This window comes from Triturus cristatus, chromosome 1_2 (genome assembly GCF_964204655.1).
Source record: "Triturus cristatus chromosome 1_2, aTriCri1.1, whole genome shotgun sequence".
Lineage (NCBI taxonomy): Eukaryota > Metazoa > Chordata > Amphibia > Caudata > Salamandridae > Triturus > Triturus cristatus.
The window spans coordinates 47831699-47851689 of NC_140580.1; the positions used below are offsets into that span (position 1 = coordinate 47831699).

General features: G+C 47.0%; 1 protein-coding gene and 1 long non-coding RNA gene across 2 annotated transcripts in view; one reads left to right on the top strand and one right to left on the bottom strand.

The window, feature by feature from the left end:
- The window catches only part of PNP (purine nucleoside phosphorylase), a 110054-nt gene extending 92203 nt beyond the window's left edge, over positions 1–17851 (bottom strand). Inside the window, exon 1 of the mRNA XM_085600984.1 lies at positions 17532–17851. Coding sequence (XP_085457110.1) covers positions 17532–17569 — 38 coding nt within the window. The 5' untranslated portion in view covers positions 17570–17851. The remainder of the gene's footprint in view (positions 1–17531) is intronic.
- LOC146866738 (uncharacterized) overlaps positions 12386–19991 on the top strand; it is a 49854-nt gene continuing 42248 nt past the window's right edge. The window contains exons 1-2 of the long non-coding RNA XR_014960559.1: positions 12386–12454; positions 15719–15822. This is a non-coding gene — a long non-coding RNA (uncharacterized LOC146866738). The remainder of the gene's footprint in view (positions 12455–15718; positions 15823–19991) is intronic.

Consider the following 19991-nt stretch of genomic DNA (forward strand, 5'->3'; position numbering starts at 1 on the left):
ATCTTTACACCATATATGGTCGTTCAACAATGGTGTTTATAGCTAGAAAATCAGAGCTCAAGGGAATCAAGTATTCATTTTCACAGGGCATGTCAGAGCATCTAAAGTACCTGTGTCATCTGCTGTAATTGCATAGCCATGTTTCTCCCTTGCAAAATGATTGAACTGTTTGTGTCTCACCTTGTTGCTTCACATTTCATAGAGTGGGACTCTATTTCTTCAAATTTCTCCTGTTGGGACACTCTCACTTTTTCTGCATTCTACCGGTGAAGTGTTTCCGTGCACCATTGTTACTTACCTTGAATTCTCTTAAAAGGAGCCAGGCTAAGTTTTGATGCCATCAAGGTCTGCCCCTCGGTGTCCATGGCAAAAGTATACCTTTTAATTTTGGTTGTCCATGCGATGTATTTTCTCATTTTCACTACTGTAATCTAGCCTAACACTGTGATTCTTTCAGTTTTTTATGTGCAGTTTTACATAGCGCCAACACCACCCGAAGGTAGTGGAGTGCTTTACATTAGCACCAGATATTTTTTTGTGCAGTTTTATAGAGTGCCAACACCACATTAGCACCAGATCCTTTACACAAGCACACATTCATTTTTGTAGGCACAGGGAGATTTAGTGGTTTGCCCAGAATCAAGGACGTTAGGCAAACACCGGAATCCAAACCCGGTTTCCCAACTCCATAGTCGGCAGTTGTGGCCCTTACGCCACATCCTCTCCCTAGAGAACACCACACCTTCTCCCTAGCCTCAGTTCCACATTTTGTGTTACGGCCAAGTCACTTAATTTCCTCATGGCAGCCCGCATTTGCTGTTGGTTGCCCGTCCACCTCCCACCCGACGCTTCTTGTCCCGCTGACCTTCATTGCATATATCCCCTCCTCCCCTGACTCTGCTTTTCACATTTTTTGTGCAGTTTTATATAGCGCCAACACCACCTAAAGGTATTAAAGATCTTTACATTAGCACTAGTTACTTTACACAAGCACACATTAATTTTTGTAAGCAAGGCGAGATTAAGTGAAATGCCATAAATCAAGGATGCTAATCCGACACCGAAACTCAAACCCAATTTCCCAGCTCGATAGTCGGCAGCTGTGGCCCTTACACCACATCCTCTCCCAAGAGGCCGCTATATTATCTCCATAGCCTCGGCCCCAGTTCCACATTTTGTGATTAGCAATAAATCACTTAATCTTCAGTTTCTAAACAAACAAGCATTGGCAAAGTCAGTAGGTTTCACCTGAGCGAAAGCCATTCTTTTTAGGTCTCAGCTAGACAGCGCATGCGCTGCTCAGCTAGACAGCACATGCGAAGAGATGTGTTGTGTTCTATCTGTAGGCTTACAGCCCACCCATCTCCTACCATTGGTAAACTTCAGTGTCGCTCTCATTTTTTTTTATGCCAATCATCATGGCCTGCGGGCGTCATGCCCTCTTCTTGTGTTTGGCCCACCCATAGCACATGGACCAAGCACATGTCCCCTTACACTGCTCCTGGTTTGAGCAGCTATTTGTTCTTTGTTTTCAAGCACTTTATAGGAGTACTTGTGTTGTCCATCCTTCTCCCTTGTTTACATACCACTGAAATGCATGCGCGTGTACGTAAATAAATGTATTTCCGCTGATCCTGCTTCAGTGAAGGTCTTTTTTTACCCCTTTATTGTTGCTTCCTCTCGCCTTTTCCCGTTCTTGCTTGCCCATCACTACATCCCCTCCTGCTTCCATGCTTGGCCCGGACCCCCACAGATTCCCTGGTCTCTTCTGCTTTTTTTTTTTTTTGTGTGCAATCCAATGGTATTGGAGCGCCAGTTCCATCCTTCGTATTGCCAGTCTCCCTTGTACACATAAACACACACCACTAAAATGCATAAGCATGTACATAAAAGAATACATTTCTTAAAAAGTTGTTAAAACATGAACAGCACTTGTTTATTGTTTTTACACGATCTAATGGTATTGGAGCACTCGCTCCGTCCTCTGTATTACCATAGTGCTAACACCAGCCGATGGTATTGGAGCGCTTTAAGTGCTCACCAGTTACATTACACAATGACACATTCATTGTGGTACGTAGGCTGAAGCGTAAGTGATTTGCCCAGAATCACAGACTGTTCAGCCGACCCTGGGATTCGAACCTGGTTTCCCAGTGCCCCTGTCGCCAGCACTGGCCCTTACACTACATCCTCGTTTCACTTCAAAGCTTCTCAACTGTTTCTCACTCACTTCCACATTTGTTCAGCAAGACCCATCAACATAGAACAAGCATTGAAGCCAATAGATCTCAGCAATGCCCAAGCTATTGGCCTTGTCAATGTGAATGTCTTTTACCATGTTCTCTAGCAGCACATCTGCTGATAAGCATCGCTGAAAGTAACTGAACAAAGCGCTATGATCCGGTCAGAGCAGGCCACGTCATAGTGCTTTTTTTGTGTTAGGAGGGGCAGGACAATAAACTCAACATGGGGGGAAGAGACTCAGAGTTGGCTCAACATCCTGTGATTCTGGGTTATCGGTGACTTTCAGCCATGCTGAACAGTAGATGTGCTGCTAGACAAAATGGCCAAAAGACATTCACATTGACACGGCCAATAGCTCGGGCATCACTACCTTTTGACTTTGCCAATGCTTGTTTAGGACTTGATGACGTGGAGCCCTTTTCTCTTGATGCACTTCCAAACCTTATTATAACTTGTAAAATACATTAGTATAGGAAATATAATTTAGGACAGAAAAGGGCCTTGCAACACAGAGAGCCACTGTCTTGCCCATCATCACTCATTGCTCAAGTAAACTGTATTCTCTGGGGTTGACAGCAGTCCTCAGGTCCCACCTCTGATTTGCAGCTTCCTAAGTGATTGGGGGATGTGCACAAGAACAAGATCACACATGGCATGTTGCAAGCCTGAGCTTCTGCACAGAAGGAGGCAGTCATATGCATGAGGTCACATGTGCTCCCAGTTAGAATGCCGCGCTGGCACTTCAGGCTTTGGCAGTCCTACTGTGTATCCTTATTCAACCCATCCCTCCCGTTGGCAGTCCTACTGTGTATCCTTATTCAACCCATCCCTCTCGTTGGCAGTCCTACTGTGTATCCTTATTCAACCCATCCCTCCCGTTGGCAGTCCTACTGTGTATCCTTATTCAACCCATCCCTCCCGTTGGCAGTCCTACTGTTGAACTTTTACTTTTGATAGCTTTATTTCGGTCGGATGACCATAAAAGCACAGGTAAAATATATACAAGCATAAAATATATAAATAATCCAGAATTTGAGATAAAAAGTTATTAAACAGCAATTATCAAAGTGAAAACAATCAAAAGTACAATATACATATTCAATCTCTGGTAAGAGGTAAAAACATTTATAGGGGTCCTAACGCCTTTAAAATCCGGTTGCGCGTGTGCCAAACATTGGTCAAAAATGTTGCCAATGCGAAAACAATTGGGCCAGAGAGATCAGTTTTTAAGATTCTGTACATTGGTGCGTATTCCCTACAACCCATGTTCCTTATCAAGGGGAGGAGCCAGTATTTACGTGCTATTTTATAGGCAGGGCAGAAGAAAACCACGTGCAAATCAGTTTCTTCCATGGCGTCACAAGCCGGACACTGCTTTGGGGTGGGACCCGATGACCAGGTACTTGTGAAAAATCTGAACGGCAATGTGCCGTATCTCCATTGGAGGAACAGCTTCCTGGTGAGTACGGGGGAGATGGAATCCAACACCCTCTCCAGTCTATAGACATCCTTGCTCTGCATGAACACAGAAGCTAAGGATCCTTCTGCCTGGGTAGCTTGAGCCCTGTCTAGTTTATATTCATGGTAAACCTTAGCCAGGGACCTTTTGGATATTTTCGGAGCGGCTCTCGCCGGGTCATTCCATAGTTCGGGGAGTCCTATTCCCACACAAATGGCTTGGATGTTTTTGACCCAGGGAATACTGAGCGCCATTGGTTCTTTCAAAAGTTCAGCCAATTCCGCCCTGTATTCTACGAGATCAATACTGCTCCACAGCCTACGCCAAAGTGCTAGAGGTCTCAGGCTTATTTCGTCAGCTAATGGTCGGAGGCCCAGATCTAGCCTCAAGGGGAGGAGCGGAGTACTGGGAGGGAGTGCGGCTATCTGTCTGATAAACTTGTTTTCCACTAATGACAGACTCTTACAAGATGTGTGGCCCCATATTTCCGCCCCATACATTATTGCTCCCCGAGCCTGGGCTTTATATATCTGGATCAATGCCCCCAGTGGACGATATGATGAACCATTCATCATACGAGCAATACCCCCAGTGATCTGCGTGAGTTTGAGGCTTGCCCTGCTCTGGTGGGATCCCCAAGTCATGGTCTCGTTAATAGTCACACCAAGGTATTCAAAAGTAGTCACTCTCTCCAGCCGTCCAACACCCAATTGCGGATTTGGGCGGAATTTTTGCCTCAGGTTCAGAACCATATATTTGGTTTTTGCCGCGTTAATTTCGAGCCCCCTATCGTTACAGAAGGCCACGAAGGAGTCAAGAATCCTCTGAATACCCATAGGGGTTTTGGATAGCAGCAGGGTGTCGTCCGCAAACATAATTGCGGGCACCCTGCTGCCATTCAATTTCGGGGCGTCAGTGTATTCAGTGGCATTCAAATGGGCGATTACCCCGTTGACAAAGAGGCAGAACAGGGTCGGTGCCAATACACAGCCCTGCCTTAACCCCCGGTCAACGGGGAATCTGTCGGTCAGTTCCCCCTCCCTCCCACACCTCACTCGGGCATAGTTGTTGTGATGCAATCTCTGTAAGATCAAGAGGATGTCCGGGGGGACGCCCATCTCTGCCAAGATGCTCCAAAGTTTCCCCCGGGGCACCAAATCAAAAGCGGCCCGTAAGTCCACAAAAATTGTGTACAAACTACCGCCCTCGATTTTTGCTACCCGCCAGTAGACCAGATTCAATCTAAAAACCTGGTCCACTGTGGATACCCCCCTCCTGAATCCCGCCTGGTAAGGGCTAAGGGCTCCCACCTCCTCAATCCAGTCCTGTAGCCTATTCAACATCACCCTACCAAACAGCTTCTGCGTCACGTCTATCAAGCTGATTGGTCTATAGTTGGCTGGGAGGAGAGGTGAGCCCTTTTTAAAGATGGGGACCACCTCAGCCCCCAGCCAAGTACTAGGGATCTCCATACCACCAATAACTCCATTGAAGAGGGCGGTAAGATAAGGGGCCCATACAACAGGTTCCTGCTTAAACATATCCCCTGGTAGTCCGTCCAATCCCGGCGCCTTTCCAGGGGCAAGTCCTGAAATGGCAGCAATCACTTCGCCGAGCGTTATCAGCTCCCCTTCATAGTCCGGGAAGTCTACCGCATCAGCAACAGGGGATTCTTCCGCATCAGGGCTATATAGGGTCTGAAAGTGAGCCTGCCATACCCCAGGAGCAATATTCGGCTCTAGTGCCGATTTTAAGTTCCCCGACCCCCCATTCACAATCCTCCAGAACAACCGATGGTCTTGGGTTGCTAGTGCCTTAGTGAGTTTTTCCCACTGTTCTTCCTCCCATTCTGCCTTAGCATGGGCAGTGAGTTTCTTGTAAACTCGCCTGCTTTGTTTTAGAGTATCCCCACCAAGACCCTCCTTAATTAGTTTGAGGAGCTCTGTTTTTGCCCTTCTGCAGGCCAGGTTGTACCATAGTGTTTTTCCTGGATGCCCCCCTTTTGCCTTTCGCGGGCTACAAGTGAGATGGGGTCCCGCAGCTTTTATAAGTTCCTCATGGGCTTTGAATAATTTACCCTGGGAGTCTTTGTTGAATGGTTCGGCGTCCAAGCAACCCACAGTTTCCAAAATGGGAATTATCCCATCATAGAGCCTAGGGAGTTTATTCTTGCTCGTGGCCAAGTGCTCCCACCTGATCCTTCTGCGGTTGTTGTCAAGGAGAAGTACAGGGGTATTTTCTACCACATTATTCAGAGGAGCTTGGGGGCCAGGATGGACAAGGTCGAGCTCAAGTGCATTATGGTCACTATCGGACCTTTCCATCACCCTGAAGTCCTGGATTGTCGGCCACTTCACTATTTGGGCCAAGACATAATCCAGGCGGGACTCTCTACCCAGCCTGTTGTAGGTGGTTTTACTGGGTATGTCAGATTTTATTCGCCCATTACAAGCTCTGAGTCCAAACTTCAGGGTGAGGGCTGTAATTTGCACCGCTAAAGGGGTCCACGCCTTTGGAGGTGGGGCTTCCACCATAGGGACTGCCCATTTAACTTCTTCATCAGATGATAACCCATCCAATGGACCAGGGAGTGGCTCGAAGTGAGAATTAAAATCCCCTCCCACGACATAATATGAGTCACTCGATAGGTCAGTTAGAAAATTGGAGAGTTCATCTATGGTCGGCGATTCCTTTGCATTCCCCATTGGCCTGGAATAAATGTTAATAAACACCAGTTTAAACAACATGTTGCAAGCCTGAGCTTCTGCACAGAAGGAGGCAGTCATATGCATGAGGTCACATGTGCTCCCAGTTAGAATGCCGCGCTGGCACTTCAGGCTTTGGCAGTCCTACTGTGTATCCTTATTCAACCCATCCCTCCCGTTGGCAGTCCTACTGTGTATCCTTATTCAACCCATCCCTCCCGTTGGCAGTCCTACTGTGTATCCTTATTCAACCCATCCCTCCCGTTGGCAGTCCTACTGTGTATCCTTATTCAACCCATCCCTCCCGTTGGCAGTCCTACTGTGTATCCTTATTCAACCCATCCCTCCCGTTGGCAGTCCTACTGTGTATCCTTATTTAATCTATCTCTTGTGCTTTCTGTTGGCATAATCGATCTAGGGGCTGAATCACAGGTCGGAAATGACGCATGGTTGGCTTTTGCCTTACTGCTCTTGTTCTGGAAATTTGTGAGCTCAGACGGAGCTGGGGCAGAAAGAGGAAGAGCGTTGTCCCAGAGAGTCCATAGTGACCAGAAGGCGCTATTGTATGGGTCAATATGCCCTGCTCACTGAGGACACGCTATCTGGTTTATTTCCTCAAAAGCCAGGACCCTCAAGGGACACAGAGGCCTAGAACATGGTTCTGCTCATTAAGTGGGCACGGGAGGCGGGCGGAGTGAGCTGCTCACTGAAGTTACGGGAGCCTAGCACAGAGCTCTAGTCACTGAGGGACCACAGGAGTATGCTTACGTAGGGCACACAAACCTGACGCAGTGTGCATAGGACTTAGTGTTGTGTTCATTGAGGGCTCAAGAGTCTGGCTCAGTATTTTGCTTACTAACGTTTTCAGGAATGTAGGGCAGTGTTCTGTTCACTGAGCGCAAAGAAACCAAGACAACAGACTGTGCAAATGGAGTAAACGTAGGACCCCAGAAAATACTGACACCTAGAACACACTCAGTTTCCCCACCATTCCAAATCCAAGTATTTTCAAAACATTGCATCACTATGTTCTGATCCACAATGCCTCTCATTTACTATACTTCATGGCACCTTCAGCCCCCTTCAAGTCCCAAACTACTCAATAATCCTCTGCTCTTTCTGCCAGTTACTTGTCTGTCTTACCTCACTGTCCATTCACTCCCTTCTAACTGGTACCTCAGCAATGTATTTCCATGTACTCCACAGCCGGCCGGGCACTGCACTGTTGGACTCACAGGGCTTCAATTCCTGTCGTAAAGGGACTATATTGACTTGAAGTATTAATTCCAATTTTTTTTATTGTGCTCTTTAATTTGTTATTTACAATCCTGTTTAACTACAATGATGGTAATCAGCTCAAATTCAGTTTTTCGCTTGCCTGAGGGCATCTGAGGAGTGCGCTGTCATAAATTTGGGAGTGTGTACATTTTGATGGTGGTTGTACTTTAAACCATATGTACATATAAAAAATAATATTGCTGTAATCTAGTGCAATAACCATGAAGATGGCCATCTGCCTTTCTTGGCCAGAAACAGCTGTTCTCAATTGTTTTACAGTGGCCCATGATCTTGCAAAGGAACTACCCGTCCAACAATTTGACCCTCTACACACTCACCAGAAATTTACCATCCACCAACTTAAGCCTGTTGCTCTTCCTCCACAGAATGTATGATGCACTTATATCCATTCATGGCCCATGCTTCGAGAGTTCGAAGCCAGCCTTGGGAGCGATCTGATGTTATCAGAGAGTAATGAATAACCAAGGATTCAGGTACTATGCCAAATTGTAAATTGTCCCATTGTAAAACTAAACTGTTATCTGGTTGTTACCTCTTCGGTCAATGCCTCAAGCATCCACTTTGGTTTCTTTCTCTTCCCTCATCAGCATACCATGCTATCACCCTCCACCTATGCACAGTGTTTCTCTGAGAAATATCCTGGTGCTTGTGTCAAATAAATAACTATTCACCAGATTCCCCTTATGATTACTCCGTCTCTCATCCTTTACTCTCCCTGCAATGCGAGGCAGCTGAAGGATCCAGGAAGCATGCTCCTTCCTGTTGTGCAGCTTGTCATGGGGATGCGATGCGCGTTGTTGGAAGGGGACTTAACTTGTCCTGTTTTATGTAGACAGTCCTCCGTGTGCTTTTTTTTAGTATGCGACGCTTGGACTCGAAATAGAAGTACAAAGGGGGTAAGCACAAAGGCAGTTTTGAGTAAAAACTTATACAATTGGATATATAATGCATAATTTTTGCCATTTTTTCCCTTATTTTCTAGGTGGGAGAACCCTCCCAACCCCCTTTGTAGACATCAGGCTCACTCCTTGACAGGGTTTATGCACACACTATGCCTCTCTGACTTCCTGTGCTCCATCACAGAACTCCCCTGAGTATGATGCGGAGGAGGGATGGCCGCCTATGCAGACTCCAGCCTGCGGCTGCGTTTCGGGGAATGGATGAATGTAGTCAAGGAACCTTTGTGAGGAATTTGAGTTTCTTGAAGTTGAACATGTCCTAGACAAAAGTAGAATTTCACTTTCACAAAGCCATAACCCACCAAAAATAATCACCAACTTTAAATGAGGACATTTCCTCGTGGGAATCATGAACTTCCCAATGCATAGCACACAGAAAACTAACCCTCTGAGCTTCCTGCAGGAATCTGCAGCTTTCCTGGGTGTGAAGGATGCATAGCCACATATCTCCTACAGATCCTGAAGGAGGACTGGAGATCTCTGAGACTCTTCTACCCCCTTTTACACTTATGTTTGGGCAAAAAAACAGAGTATTTACAAACCTTCTAGCTCTTCTGGTTGGCAACTTCCATTAGCAGTGTATTTCTTAACGTATCACGGTGATTGGTTCATCCATGTTGTGTTCCTAGCCACCGGTCGGCTGGATGTCATCTTTCAGACACTGAGCATCCTGAACTTCCTCACCAAGTTGCAAAAGTCCTGCTTGAACCTTTAGGATTTCTGGTTTTTTGGAGCTCGTTTCCAGACCAAATTGAAGATAGTGTGTTGGTCCTTTACAAGGACAGAGAATTCCATGGACAAAAGTAAATCTCTGAGCACGAGCAGGACAAGGGGATGGAAATGTTGTGACTGCCCACAAACTCACAAGTTTGTAGGTGATCACAAACTCCCAGTTCTTTGGAACACCGACATCCCACCTCTCTAGGGTGACCAACTGTCCGTAAATTTCACGGACCGTCCGTAATTTGGCCCTCACGTCCGTTGTCCGTCAGAATCCCTTTTACAGGTGCCTTTTGTCCGTAATTTGGGGCATTGCAGGGAACAGCACTTTTCCCCTGCATGAAGCCTCAGCTCCCTGATGGGGCGGCCTAGCACTCCTCTGAGCACAAGAGCCGCGGCCCCACCCTGCCCTTTGTCATTCTGTCTGCGGCTGATTGCCACATACAGAATGGCAATGGGCCAGTCTGGGCTGCAAAGCATGTGGTGGGCCTCCCCCAGCCTCTGTTTGGGCAGGGCATTCTGTCAGACAGAACAAATGTGCAAAAAACGCCAATTCTGCTAGGTGAGAATCCAGTTCAAGAAAAGAAGCTGGTGAAAGGAGTTAAAAAGAAGGGGCTGGAGTTCTTTCACACTCTCGTCATTTTAGAACTGATGCATTTTCAATATTATATTCAAGGAAGCCATGATTGCTGTTTTTTTATTTTTTGTAACTAACAACCATTATCAAAGCCAATAGTTTTAGCTTGTTGCAGGTGTAACGTTACTTGGTGTGTTATATATCTGGATACAATGACAGAAGAGGCAACATACCAGTCGGGCGGTACACTATACCAAGCACAGATTTTTAGCTAAGGTGTTTTAAGCCATGCCCTTAATTACATCAAACACCCCCTTTGGAGAGACCCCCCAGTTTTTTCATTCCACTTAAAGCCCTGGAAACAACACCATGTGACAGTCACGTCATGGCCTGGCTCTGTGCATCATGCATGACTCATGACTTCCCCTTTTTAGGTTTCGCCTGACCCAGCGCATGCGCTGGTCTGGCGAGACTTATTGAGAGGGCTCCAAAAAGTGCTACCAGGCCAGCCTAGAGCTACAGTGCATGTGCGCGGGCGCGTGCGCCGCGCTTTACCGCGATTACTTTCACTTTCGCGGCCGCACAGCCGCTTTGATGTTTGATCGTGATCGCGATCACTTTCGCGGCCGCACGCCCGCTTTGCATAGCCAATAGGTCTGGATCTTGGAACCTTATAAGTATTTAGTTATGCAACTGTTGCATAGCTAAATACTTATAAGGTCCCAAAGGCGAGACCTATTGGCTATGCCAATGATTGTTCAGATTGCCTATGTGCAAGGGATAGTGAGCCCTACCCCCACCCCTTACTTTAGGAACTGCAGCAAGGATGAAATTCTTGATGGTCATTTTCTGTCTGCAACTCTGCAGACAAAGCCTCAACTCATAATTAATATGAAAAGGTGGGCGAGTGAGTAAGTGAAGGGATGGGTGGATGGCTGGATAGATTAGTGAAAGGGTGAATAGATGAATGAAAGGATGAATGGATGGATAATGAGAGAAAGGATGGATGGATGAGTGAGTGAGTGGAAGGATAGATGGATGAGAGAACAGGTAAATAGATGGATATATGGGTGGAAGCGTAGATGGGTAGATGAATGGGAAAAAGGGAGGATGGATGAATGAAAGGATGGATGGATGGGTCAAAGGGTAGATAAGGGGTGAGTGACTGGGTGGATGGATAAGTGAAAAGATGGATGGATTGATGAATTGATAACTGAAAGGGTGAATGGATGGACGGATGAGTAAAAGGGTGGATGTAAGGATGGATGAGTGAGTGAAAGGGAGGTTAGATGGACAAAAGGATGGATAGATGAATGAAGGAGTGAAAGGGTGGATGGATGAGAGAAACGATGGGTGAGTGATAGGATCAATGGATGGATTCATGAGTGGATGAGTAGATGGATGGGAGAAGGAAGGATGGCTAAGTGAAAGGGTCGATGGAGAGAGAAAGGGAGGATGGATGGATGACTGAAAGGGTGAATGGGTGGAAGGATGAGTGACTGGGTGGATGGATGAGTAAGTGAAAGGATGGCTGGATGGGTGAAAGGCTAAAAGGCTGGATGGATGAGTGAATGGATGGATGGGTGGAAGAGTGAATGGATGAGTGTACCGACGGATAAGGTGAAAGGGTGGATGAGTGAAAGGGTGGATGGAAGGATGTATCGATGAGTGAAATCATTGATGGAAGGATACATGATGGATAGGTTAGCAAATGTTTGAATAAGGATGGGCTTAATTATATACTATTGTGAAACCTCCTCTTATGTGTCTGTAAAACGTACCTTTTATGTCCCGAAGTTTTGTCCTGAATTTAGACCTCCTGTCCTGAATTTTTATTCTGAATTTTGACCCTTTGTCCTGAATTTTTACATTCACCGTCCTGAATTTGCATCCACCCTGCACCCCTCGGGTGGGGTATTGTGTAACGTTGGGGGGTAATAATACGCTGGAGTGAAAGGATTCACATCTTTAGAGTCGCCGTGTGTGAATCCATTACCAGCGTAATTGCAGTCTGATTTACAAATTCAAATGGCTTTGCGAATCGGGCCCTGGGGGGTTCGGCTCTCAGACTGAGAAATGCAATGAACCCAAACCGGAAGGCAGGACCAAAGTATGTGTGTCGCGCTTCAGGGGAAGCTTGAGAAGTGCTTCAACGTCCCACATCGCAGTAGCAAGCGCTATATAAATGTTATGCAATGGCTATATGATCATTCATCTCAGTCTGACGGACTGCTCCCGCATGCCACGTATAAGACCCAACTCCAGTAAGTTGCATGGACAGCGCAACTGCCTAGAAAGTACAAAATGCGCCTTTATTCACCGTTGTTTCTGCACCTTATGTATTCACTGTAGCTATGCACGTCTGACGTCATCACCACCTCAAGAAAAACGCACTCTACTTTGTTCAAGAAGGGAGGGGTGTGGCGCAGCGGCCAGGGAGGCAGACTCCGGAACCTGGGGCTCATGGTTTGATCCCCGGCGCTGGCAGCAGGTCAGTCCAGCACCATGTGACTCTGGGCAATAGCTCTCTTAATCTTCCCGGGGCCCTGGGTAATTGTTCGCGCTTTACAAATACTGGACATTTACATTTACATTTGGGGTTTTAAAGAGAGGGGTGCGGGATAAGGAGCGCAGAGGAGGCGGAACGGACAGAGGAAAGGCGGGGGTGAGGGAGGGGATACATGAGGTAGAGCAGAGTGTATGGTGGAAAGCGGGAGGAGGGAAAAGGTGACTGTGTGTACACAGTTTCCACTTCCCCATTAAGGACTGGGCCTGCAGAGGCCCAGCCGTCTGGTTTCACAGCGGTTGCGCTCTGCTGCGTTCCAGATGCTGTAAGTCTGAATAACTCAATTCAGAAGCGATGCCAATGAGAGGAGGACTTAGCGGACACACCACTAAGACGGGCCAATCATTACTGGCGCTGTCAGACACACCCCCTCCACCCACTTCCATCGCTGTAGGCCTAGCTGAAAACAGTCTCTGCACGTGACTCAGTCACGCAGCCTTCCGATTGACTGTTATCTTGAAAACTTTAAAACATAACACTATATAAGTGAAATGGCATGCAATAAATCTAGCTAGGCCCTGACTATACCAGCAATTAACTCATTAATTCAACTTATCGATCAGGGATCTGTCTGTAACCTGCAAGTAGCCTGCTCCACTGCCAGTGCAGTATCTTACTCTGTTAACATACCTACTGCATGGATGTTTCTGCAACCTGACAATGACATATTCCGATCCTTGCAAAGCAGCATGGATGGTTAATGCACCTGCTGCAAAAGAACTGTCTGTGATGTGTAGGGTATTGTGTAACGTTGGGGGTAATAATACGCAGGGGTGCTTGTAGTGTGTGATTGACCGAGGCTGGTCCTACTGCATGGCCACAAACGTGTGGCTGGGCGTGTTTCTGCAGTGGAGCAAAGGATAGTGAACTATGGTTGATCTGTGGTCATGTCCATCATCCTTTGTGATGATTTGGTCCCAGCTCCAGAGTGGGTGTTATCCTGAGCCCTGAGCCAGTCATGCTCTTCCTGTGATGATGAGAGGTTCTGGGTCTGTTGATTTGTGTAATCCTTCATCATGTGCTGGGGGAGAGCGTGGTCTTTACTGCCTTCCTGCACGCCAGGTGGTGTTGTACCCTTCTTGCGTCTGTCTGTAGAAAGTTCAATAATTGTACTTCCTGTAAATATAAAAGGAAGATTCCCTAATGGATGTTCTTGTAGGGAAGGACGGTCATCTGAGTTGCCAGCCTGCAGCAGAAGATTCTAGTCTGCACATTGCTGTGCTGTTTTACTTGGATGATATCTCTGTTAAATAAAAGCCCAGCACTGGAGTCCTGTATCCTTGGTGAGAGGGACTCCTTTATTAAAATTTCCCAATGAAAACCTACAAATAAAAGGGGGCTTGTAATGTTCTTCTTCTGATCTGCTCTCGTGTACTACATCTGCAAAAAAATAGAATAGTTGTGGACTGCACCGGTTGCCCGTTCTTTACCTCCTCGTCAAAGCAAAGAAAGTTTGGCGTTAGGTGTCTTTGAACCTCCAAATGTTGTCCACACAACGTAAGTAACAAGCATTTGCAATGCAATAGGTCTCTCATTTGCGTGAGTTTGAGCTATTGTCATTGTAAATGATAATGCCTTTTAAATATATTTGTTTACAAAACCTACAAGCGGTGCGTAAACACATAAATAAAAAGCATTGTCATTTACAATTCCAATAGCTCAAACTGTTGCAAATGCGAGACCTCTGTGGCACCTGTGCTTTAGCTTTCAACATGGTAAGCTAACGTGCGGGTTCCCCGATTGTAGCAAAAGTAAGCAAATAGAAAACATGACTACGGCTAAGCAGATTGAAAGGAATGTTCTGCTTGCTAAGGATGGACAGGGAGCCACTCATGCATCCATTCAGGTAACTGATTTTGTATTTCTGCACATGAAGTCCTTCATTGCAAATGGGGAAAATACTACAATTACCAGAATGCACCTGTTCACAGCTGGGCAAGCAATCAATCAATCAATCAATCATAGCATTTGTAAAGCGTGCTACTCACCCGTGAGGGTCTCAAGGCGCTGGGGGGGGAAGGGGTGCTGCTACTGCTCGAAAAGCCAGGTCTTGAGTAGCCTACTGAAGGTGAGAAGGTCCTGGGTCTGCCGTAGGAGGATGGGGAGGGAGTTCCAGGTTTTGGCGGCGAGGCGGGAGAACAATCTGCCGCCGGTGTTCGCTCTTCGGATGCGGGGTACGGTGGCGAGGTCGGCAGAGCGGAGCTGGCAGTTTGGGGTGTAGAAGGTGAGTCGGCTGTTGAGATATGTCGGTCTGGTGTTGTGGAGTGCTTTGTGTGCTTGGGTGAGGAGCTTGAAGGTGATCCTCTTGTTGACGGGAAGCCAGTGCAGGTCTTTTAGGTGGGGTGTGATGTGGCTGCGGTGAGGGATGTTGAGGATCAAGCGCGCAGAGGCATTCTGTATGCGTTGTAGTCGTTTCAGGAGTTTTGCCGAGGCTCCTGCGTAGAGGGCGTTGCCGTAGTCTAGCCTGCTGCTTACGAGGGCCTGGGTGACCATTCTTCTTGTTTCGGTGGGGATCCACCTGTAGATCTTGCGGAGCATGCAGAGGGTGTTGAAGCAGGAGGACGAGACGGCATTGACCTGCTTGGTCATGGAGAGTGTTGAGTCGAGGATGGACAAGATAGTTTACTAACATAGAACCAACACACTGTTGTCAAAGTTTGTCATATTGTGTCAAATTGCAACGTAATGTGTTAGAATTATGTGGGGGAACAAACAAGGGGATTTCACAAGTGTTAGTGCTGTGTCGTGCACACATGAATGACCTCATGTGATCAAGTGATGGTTTCAATGTGACTGGTGTATCACATTTGGCCACACTGCTGCAAAATGCTGCTACCTGAAAGGCCTGAACTGGGTGCAAGTTTCACATAAGACGTGGGGGCCCCATGGTAAACAGGCCCCAGCTAAGAGAAGCACGTTTGGAAGGATGAATAAGCATAACTGTATGACAATAAAAAAGTGACTCTTCTTAAAATGGTGAAATATCTCCAATCTGCATGTGTTAACTGTGAAAGAAATTGAAGCAGCTGTCTGGGATGAGAAAACACTTGTGTACACAGGGTGTGCACAAAAGACCTCCATACTATGGACAATGTGATGATTGTGCTTTTACTTTGGGCATATTACTGTCCCAAAGCGTTGTATGTGAGCGACATTTGTCATGGGCCACATTTTTGTGTCTCACTACAGAGGCTGCTGTGTTTCTCTTCTTTGCACCATCGAGACTCCTACGCCGATCACACCGGCCCACCGTCTGTGTCCTCCGCAGAGAGGTGCAGCATTACATCCTGGTTGTAAGTTTTGTTTCTGCCATTTTTGTGTCCATTGCTGGATGGCCTACATTTTCAGCCAAGACAGCGGGTGAAACTTCGCCTGAAGTAGGGTTGCCTGCCAGATATTTCTCCTCCAGAGTAGCTGCATCCAAAATGGGAGGAGCCTCTTCCCTACATTTTAATAGAACATGGTCCGACGTCCACCATAGCAGGTGGAAATTTCACGTCAGACATAGGTATTGGGAATGTAGCCCAAAAGTGAGGGAAAACAGCAGAGACCCATATATTCGGCTGCCTAACGTGATGCGGTGTGTCTCACCATGTCAGCAACCTTATGCATTTATTTTAATTAAAGTCAACCACCATTTCCAAGTTTATGTAACGCATGGTAGCAGAGCAGTCATCCAAGATTGAGCATGTGCTCCACCACCATGTCTGCCTTGGGGCCACTGGTGGTTTGTCCATCAACATACAATAAATAGTGTGGTTGTTTCATCAGAGCTGAAGATGGGGAGGCCATGCTTTTTGGCAAATTCTCTGTTTCTGGTCTCCTCCCCAAAACCAGTATCTTAATTTCCCTGTGACACTAATTTTAAATCTAAATAATGAGACTTAGTGGTTTAGAATAAATGAATTTCAGATATAGCCATCTCCATTCCATATAATACATTGAATCTCCCATAGAGCTCTGCTGTTCCCCAGTATGAATTTTTCCACGCACTTCGTACATTGATATAATTGTAAAAACAGGACTGCAAGTACCAGAATTCAAAGCAAAAGTCTGGACAGATGAGTTACTTCTGCATGAAACTAAGAAACCTTAGAGTTCTGGGTTCAGTTGGTGCCTGCTATCTCCCGTGAAATACCCATTACTACTATTTATTGCATGGGACCTTGCACGTTCCGAGTGAAATGCAAACATTCACTATTGGGTGTTGCTGACAATGTGTTTGATCACGGGCATTTGCCATTGGTATCAATGCGTGAATGCCAAGACTGCAGGAGAAGCGTTTGAGAGGCATGTCGTTGACCAGAATCACATGATTATTGTGCTGTATTGTGGACTAGATCCCGGTAATCACGGGGCCAGAGATTTAAAACTATAACACAAAATGTCGGCTTGTACTCCCAGAATTTATAGGTTTGATGTTGGGCTCTCAAATTCCAGCTTCAGGCTGCCACCGGAGTAAAAAGACATGCTAACTGAGAATGTAACTCGTGAAAGACTGTTTGGCAGCAACGTTTCTGAACGCCCCACCCCCAGGGATTCTGCAATTGTGACTGTACTCTTTCCAAGCGCTGGTACTAACACAAGGACCAGTATCTAACGTGTGCTCGTGCTGAGGCACCAGACTTACACCCTCTATGGGGACTCGGACTTTTCCATCCCCAGTCTTCGACCCAGCAAAAGATAAGGGAGCATGAAGGGAAAAACGGAAGACAGGAAAACAGTGACAAATCGGGGCCAAAACCTACAAGAGTGTAAGAAGGAAACAGGAAGTGCGGGGTGGCAGAAGAAAAGGCATGACGTGGTCTCAAGAGTAGGCACCAGTGTGCTCCTACGGAAAACTTTGGGCGCTGGCACTTATTTGTTTCTAGAGAGAGAGAGAGAGAGAGAGAGAGAGAGAGAGAGACATTTACCAAAGGCAAATGAAGGTGGGTAGTGGGTACATTTGACCACGAGGGTCTGAAAGGAAAGCGAGGACGGAGGCATCTGGGGAGTCTGTTACCTGCCGTCATGTGCAGGGACTGCTGCCTGGGTCGTCATCTCTGACTCCGCTCTCCCAGCGGTGCCTGCGATGCCTCTGTGCGGAGGACGCCTGTCTTCGGAGTTTGCGTGGGATGCGTCGTTGGAGGTGTTCTAGATGAACAGCTCTTCAGTGACTTGCCGCTCGAGGGGACTGCTGTGTCTGCGACACCTACGAGTGTGTCTGCAGTGCTCCTCAGTCTTCTGTGCCAAACCCACCTACGACACCCGATATAAGTAGGCGTGGTGTGTGCACCGCGCGCCTCCCTGACCGGCCGCCTTGACCTCCAACCAGAAATACCTGCTCAAGAAGATGCTTCACTTCTGTTAGGGGGGGGGGGGGGGGGGCGTGTTAACCTGTAAGGGAAGAGCTGTGCCGACGGTGGCGATCTAACCGACATGGCCAGACTGGAAACAAACCTAGCCCTGGCAAGAACTTGCAAACGAGCCCTCACTGCACCATGCATCTCAACAGGGCTTTTGGTGTGGGCGACCTTAGCACAAGCCCAGGGTGCCTCGGTTCAGAGTGGAGCATTGAGCGTGCTTGGCAAACTGCTTGTCATTTCCCCTCGTTTTAAAGAAAATTCCAGGCCTCCTGCCACTTCAGCCTCTCTTTCCCTCCCTGAAGCTCCCCTTTCCAGGGGCGCGTAGCAGAGATGTGGGGGGAGGGGAGAGGGTGTGGGGGGTTGGGTTGGAATACCCCCGTGCTAGTCGGGTTCGGTTGCCTGAGTGCAAGAGATTTGTATGCAGGGCTTTGGGCGTTATTCTGATTTATAATCAGCTCGGGTGCCCCTTCCAGTCACTCACTCCTCCTCTGCCCGCTGCTGGGATGAAGATCTGACTGTGCACAGTGTCAGAGCTGTGTGCCCCTGTCAGGCCTTGGGCGTGGTACTCGGGGCACACATGCCAGGGGTAGCAGCAGTGGTGGCTGCTGGCATTGGGAAGTGGTGGAGCAGCGAGGGGAAGACAAAACAAGCACAGAAGGCATCATTAAAACATAAAATTATACTTACCTGCAGCTCTGGCGGCCGCTGTCTTGCTCCTCTCTCTCGATCCTGGAATCTGGCAGTCCATGGCTGGTGCACACTGTGCAGGCTCCCAGATGCCAATCCCGATGCTTCTCTCATGATAGGAATATTATTACCCAGCATGAGAGAAGTGTTGGGATTGGTCTGATCGGCCTGGTTTGGCGCTCAGACATTCCCTGAGACTTTTCTCCTCCCAGCTGCGTAACACAGCCTGGGTTGGAGAAAGGCTAAGTGCGCATGTCGGTTTGGATGTCCTAAAATGGCCATCCAAACCGACATGCGCACTTAGCAGTGCCCATTACTCCTCCCTAAAGCTGAGGATGGCCCCGTCCCCACCAGGCTGGCTCTGGCTCAGTGAAAAATAGAAAGATAATAACATTATTTATTATCATTTCATTTTTCACGTTTGCCTCTGTAGACTTTCAGCAGTGGGTCGATGCTCCTCCATCATAATGGAACAGCTGTCCCTGGGTAGCGGAAGTGACATTATTACCCCTTTGACCTTAATGATGTCACAGGAAGTGACATACTATGACCTTAGACCCTGCATCGTCCCAAGAAGTGGACACATAACCTTAATCCTGATGGCATCACAATAATTAATATTGCTGAAGTTACATAACTGTTTTTTGTAAAATATGTTTATTGATTAACCTTGTACAATACTTCAGGAGCACTTCAATCAGGAGCTTCCGCTCACATACCAGTACCCTAATACACAATACTCCTTGTACACTGAAGACTTTTCGTGATCTATGGTTTATAGTCAACGTTGTCCTTACACATTGTAACATCCTGTGATACACCACCCACTAACTGTACCATCTTCTTTTCATAGCAAGATGCAACGTAACAATGTGAATAACAGTGAGTGCACTCGGAAGTTCCATATATCAATAAGATAAAAGTACATAGAATCCTAAAACCTACCCCATGTTACCTCCCCTCTTCCCTCCTACCCCCCATTCCCACAACTCCCCTGGCATGACTTGTTGAGTGGATACCTGAAGTTACATAACTGTATAATCTATATTATATATTCTGCTAGGGGAGAACAAAGGGTGGGAGTTTGTCTTCGTGGAGAATTATTTTTTAAAAGTTGGCTTTACTAGTACATTTTAATGCACAATTTTCACATAAATTTGCTAAATAGCCATGGCCTCTAAAATACACAAAATATTCAAGGTATGAGTTCATGAGTTCATCAAACATCCACTATCACATGTACTCTGTCCACACTCAACTATACCTGAACGTCTCCTCCCCTGAAGCCATCAGATCCCTTAACTTAACTCTACAGAAAACTCAAAGCTGTTTGGCGGGCAACCACTTCAAGCTAAAGACTCTCAATACTGAATTCCTATTAATCGCCACCCCCAACCGGTCACACATCATTGAGGAACAAACCTCCCTCA